The sequence below is a fragment of the Acanthisitta chloris genome, unplaced genomic scaffold (genome assembly GCF_000695815.1).
Source record: "Acanthisitta chloris isolate BGI_N310 unplaced genomic scaffold, ASM69581v1 scaffold40862, whole genome shotgun sequence".
In the NCBI taxonomy this organism is placed as follows: domain Eukaryota; kingdom Metazoa; phylum Chordata; class Aves; order Passeriformes; family Acanthisittidae; genus Acanthisitta; species Acanthisitta chloris.
In genome coordinates, this window is record NW_008661753.1 from 1,641 (window position 1) to 6,596 (window position 4,956).

General features: G+C 36.7%; 1 protein-coding gene across 1 annotated transcript in view; it reads left to right on the forward strand.

Moving 5' to 3' along the window:
* SECISBP2 (SECIS binding protein 2) overlaps nucleotides 1-4,162 on the forward strand; it is a gene marked incomplete at its 5' end in the record, with an annotated part of 5,449 nt that extends 1,287 nt beyond the window's left edge. Inside the window, 4 exons of the mRNA XM_009070326.1 lie at nucleotides 1,692-1,912; nucleotides 2,623-2,777; nucleotides 3,179-3,380; nucleotides 4,053-4,162. Of these exons, the coding sequence (XP_009068574.1) occupies nucleotides 1,692-1,912; nucleotides 2,623-2,777; nucleotides 3,179-3,380; nucleotides 4,053-4,162 (688 nt within the window). The remainder of the gene's footprint in view (nucleotides 1-1,691; nucleotides 1,913-2,622; nucleotides 2,778-3,178; nucleotides 3,381-4,052) is intronic.
* Between the last annotated feature and the right edge of the window lie 794 nt (nucleotides 4,163-4,956).

Consider the following 4,956-nt stretch of genomic DNA (forward strand, 5'->3'; position numbering starts at 1 on the left):
TGTCTGATTTTGCACAGTACCAATGATACGCGTTTTTCATAGAAGGTAATATAGTTGCATTCTCTGCAACACTAACTGGAGTTTAGAGTGAAGGCTCTAAGTTATTTTCTTTCAGTTTTTCTGTAAGCTGACACACAAAGAAATGATATGCAGAGAAATACTTTGTTATAATTCTCACTTCAAAGCGCGGGTTCCTCGAAGGAGAAAAAAAGATATCAGAAATTCATTAAAGGTTAAGGAAAAGAAAAGAAACTACTGTTCAAGTACTTTATTTTAAATAGTGAAGTAACAACTTAATATTTAAGAATTTATTTTCAGCATGTAGTTTGGTTTTCTGCTGCAAGACCAAATGGCAAAAACGTAAAGAATGTGACTAACTAGACAACATTTTCATGTTGTGTCTAGGCAGAGAAAAAAAGGGAGCATATATGAGTTACTATGTGCAAACACTTCCAGTTTTGTTTAAGATGATGTGTATATGTTTCCTTATAAAAGAAGAAATAGTCATTACTATATATGAAAAGGTCAGAGATCCAGTCATGACAGCTTAAAACAGTTTCTTGAGGAAAGCAGTGTTATAACTTTAAGCTCTCCTCCCATAAAGGCACCACTGGCACTTTTGTGGTTCATGTTACAGTAGTGGTTAACAGTGATTCATCCATTCTTTGTGTTCGCTCTAAATTCAACTTATAATTGCAGTAAAAATTACTTCATTTGTGTCTATGCAGCAGTGTTTTACTGAGGGCACAGCTTAGGTTGAATATGTACAGGGCAACTCAGTTTTGTGCATTGCAGGATGTAAAGCATTCAGCAAAGCTTAGATTATTTTCTGTCTTTAAATTAGATTTGCAGCGTTTTAGTAGATTCGTCCTTGGGACTTAGTGAAATTAGCTGGAAAAACTGTTGTAACTTACAATGATTTCAAAGTTTATTTTATCTCTAAGATCCATGATAGAGCTTGTGATTTCTTCTCATAATCTTGCATGAGTTTGTCACTTGCCATCTTTCTGTTGACCACACATTTTATACAACTTTAGTTTTTCTTTGATACCCCCCTTCACTGAAAAATTCTTTGCGCAAGGCATGGGGTGGGAGGGAATAATTTGTAACCCTGTTCAGAGAGTACTAGAAGGATAAAGTATGTAGGTTTTTGTCTTTTCCTCATGGAGAACAAAAAAACGTAGTCTGATAAGTAAAATTGGATGACAGGCAAATAAATGAACATAGGAAGGAGGAATTTGATCCAGTTTTCCATCTTTGTTATATGTAGTCTTGAATTTATAGAAATAAATTAGAATTTTTTACTTTGATTGCTGTAGTTTGATTCGTATACAGCAAAAGATATGACCTCAGAAGAATGCTTCCATAGAAGAAGATATACACATATCTATTGGTATAAAATATATCTATAGGTTTATTGTACATGTATGTATGTATGTATTTTTAGTATAGTTTGATAGGGGAGCCAGATATCACGAGTAACAAAACTTCTTAAGTTCTCAGACACTGAAAAAAGTCTTGAGTAAATTTTTGTTTTCATGTATATAACAAGTGGAGTGGAAATAGGAAAAAAACCACAAAGAGAATAGCAGTTGAATCTATATTTTGCATATTTAACATATATTACATATTTATTTGTTACACATTTGTAATTTTAGGGGCTTTAATGTTTAATTGATCCTGTCTTCCAGTTACTGCAGCCAGGTACTTAGTAAAGAAGTTGACAGTTGTGTGACAGATCTCCTAAAAGAGCTCGTTCGTTTCCAAGATCGTCTGTACCAGAAAGACCCAGTAAAGGCCAAGATAAAGCGCAGACTTGTTATGGGTCTTAGAGAAGTTCTGAAACACCTGAAGCTGAAAAAATTGAAGTGTGTCATCATCTCTCCTAACTGTGAAAAGATTCAGTCAAAGGGTAAATAAGTTCTTTTAAAAAGTGTCGTTTCAATGAAAGAAATGTAGGAGAGCAGACTCAGCACACTGGCAGCCGTATTATTATTGGGGGAATTTGAGTAGGCTTTGAAATCCAGCTGTATAAAGTTGCCTTCCTTGTTCAGATTGTTGACTGCTGTGCAGCTGAAGTGTGAGCTGAGTCAAGGCTGTCTGGGGTGGAAGAAGTTACCTAAGAGTAGGGTCTCTTTAGTTACTACTTTGCAGTGCCTCTGCAGAAGACATTGCTCTGGCATGGCTGAAAGAGGCAAAGGTTGCTGGTGCCAGCTCTGCTACCACAAGTGGCACAGCCACAGAGTGACAATAAGTTGTCTGTGATAGTTTGCTTAAAAGTTGTTGTAATTGCTGTCATGAATTTATTGTATTTGTTGTAATTACTGTAATGAAAATAATTTCATAGCAGCTGGATGTGGTTTTGATACTAGATTAGACTGTACTGCATTCATAACAAAATATGCAATAGTACCAGTCTATGGACAGTGCTAAGTGAGAATTAAGAAAAAAATATGAAGTTCTCCTCTAGAAATGGAGATCCAATGCTGCTGTTGAGATCCCTGTATTTTTTCTTGTAAACTGTAACTTCAGTATGCTCCCGTAATCTTGAGATATTTTTTGCCATCTCTTCACAGTATGGTTCTTTAGTTCCAATCAGCTTGATTGTATTGTCTGCTCCAGGTGGGTTGGATGAGACTCTGCACAACATTATTGACTGCGCCTGTGAACAGAATATCCCATTTGTTTTCGCCCTCAACCGCAAGGCCTTGGGCCGCTGTGTGAACAAAGCAGTGCCCGTGAGTGTGGTGGGAATTTTTAGCTATGATGGGGCTCAGGTAAGCTGAAATATGTCACTTCCTGGGTTTGCTTTATTTTTTATCTGGAAGGGGAGATAAACATTTCTAAGGTTTTCTCTGATTTGCTTTTTTACACTAATACACACTTCATCACAGGTCATAGCTGATATGAAAAACTGATTTTAGAAGTACAGTCAGTACTGTTCAGAAAAATACTTTGCTGTCTCTTCCTGACATCCTCTTCATCTCTCTCGAACTTTTTTTTCAAGAAAACTGGTGTTTTATAAATGCTTATAAATGGTGTGTTCTTCATGCCTGCTGCTCAACCTTTATATATGAACATACATGTTCTGAATAAGGAATATTCATTACAGAATTTCAAAGAGATGTTAAAACTTACTATATGACATAAACCCTCCTACTGTTTCATATTGCCATAGGACCATTTTCATAGGATGGTTCAGCTGACAACAGAGGCCAGAAAGGCCTACAAAGATATGATAGCAGCTTTAGAGGAAGAAGCTAAAGCAGGACTGAGAGAAACCCAACCCAATGTCTTAACCACTGAATCTGAAGAAAAGGACTTGTCAGAAACTGTTAAAACATCTTCCAAGGACTCCGATGAGGATGTACCAAATTATAGTAAGTATTTATTGACTTGATTTTTGTTCCATTTTCATTTATAGTGCTCTTCAGTTCTACAGTTTTCACAGAAACAAATGACATCTGACACTAGTCATTAGTAAGGAAGGGGGAAATTATTTTCTGTTATTTTGCCCTGATTTTATAAATCTGAGGTCAGCTCTTGGTGAGAAAGTGTTAGAGAAAATTCCTCTCTGGAGTCCCCTGGTGGTAGGCAGTACCCATTGCTTTGTTCAAGAAGGTTTAACAGAGCTGCTTATTATATTCCTGCTAGTTAAAAAGTCCTCTTAAGTTGTCCCCAGACAGTGACAGGTATTGCAGATACTATTCAAATCTTTGAAAGTTTTGAATACTTCTGGGGTTATTTTAAGTTGGAACCACCTTTAGGATTAGCCTTCAATGAGTAGAGGGTTGAACACAAGGACCTCAGTGGATCCCATCACTCCTAAAGAATTTTTTTGTGTCATCTGATGTTGTGTGGTGTAAATGCCAACATGCCCCAGTACCAGCTTACCTCAGCACATACTTTGAGGAGCAAGTAGAGAATTAGTGTGACTTTGCATTTTAAGTTTTTTCCCCTCGAGTATTATGCAGTAACCTGTTCATTGTTTTTTGTTTTCTTGTTTGTTTGTTTGTTGTTTTGTTGGGTTTTTTTATTCCAATATTCCCTAGTTAAAGTCTGGAAGAGAAAACTTGAAGAAGAATATAACCCATATGCACTGGAATTGGAAAAGAGTGCAACTGCTGACATGGCGATAGTGAATTTGGAAGATCATCAGTGAATCCAGATCCAATTCTATTGGGCTTTTAATTTTTTAGATTACTAGGAAGGTGGTAGAAAAATAATATAATTTGAATAATTATCTGAAGTTAGGCAAGTAAACCATTCTGAAACCCTTTAAGCAAAGTATACACTGGAGCACATGAGGCACTGGCTAATGTTTTTATGTTCTATATGTTTGACTGATTACTGCAGGAGGTAACAGCAAATTTTTGTAGCCCCAAACCACCTGAACTGGCTTGGCATACATGAATTGTTTCATTGACTAGCATTAATTTTTTTTGTGATATACTATACCAAAAGTATCTGATAGAAAAATAATTTTCTTTGGCAAGAGAATCCATGAGCCAGAAGGTTGGGGCTTGAGGGGATTTGTCTTTAATAACTCTTGTTTAAAGAACTTTGGCTATTCTTTGTGCATTTGTTCTTAGTTCTTCTAAATAAGCCTCCTCAGATGGGCAGGCTGGCATCAATGTCACTTTTTTCAAGTCAAGAAGAAGTTAATTTGGGGCAGGCAGCTTGATTGAAACTAATTAAGAAAGGCCATGATGACAAGTTCACAGTTAGCTCCTCTGTGTGGTATTTTGTTCCTTTGGGGATCATGCAACATGTGTAAAGGAGAGAACACAGACTACAAAGGTCTGAAATTCTTGTGTGCTCTGTTTAGACATTTTGTAAAGGTGATATTTCTGTTGCTCCTGAGACTAGTTTGTCATAGCTCCTGCCTTGAAGTTAGAGGATGTTGAAGGACAGCGTGTGCCAGCCTGTTCTCCTGTCTCTACCTTCTTGCTGAGA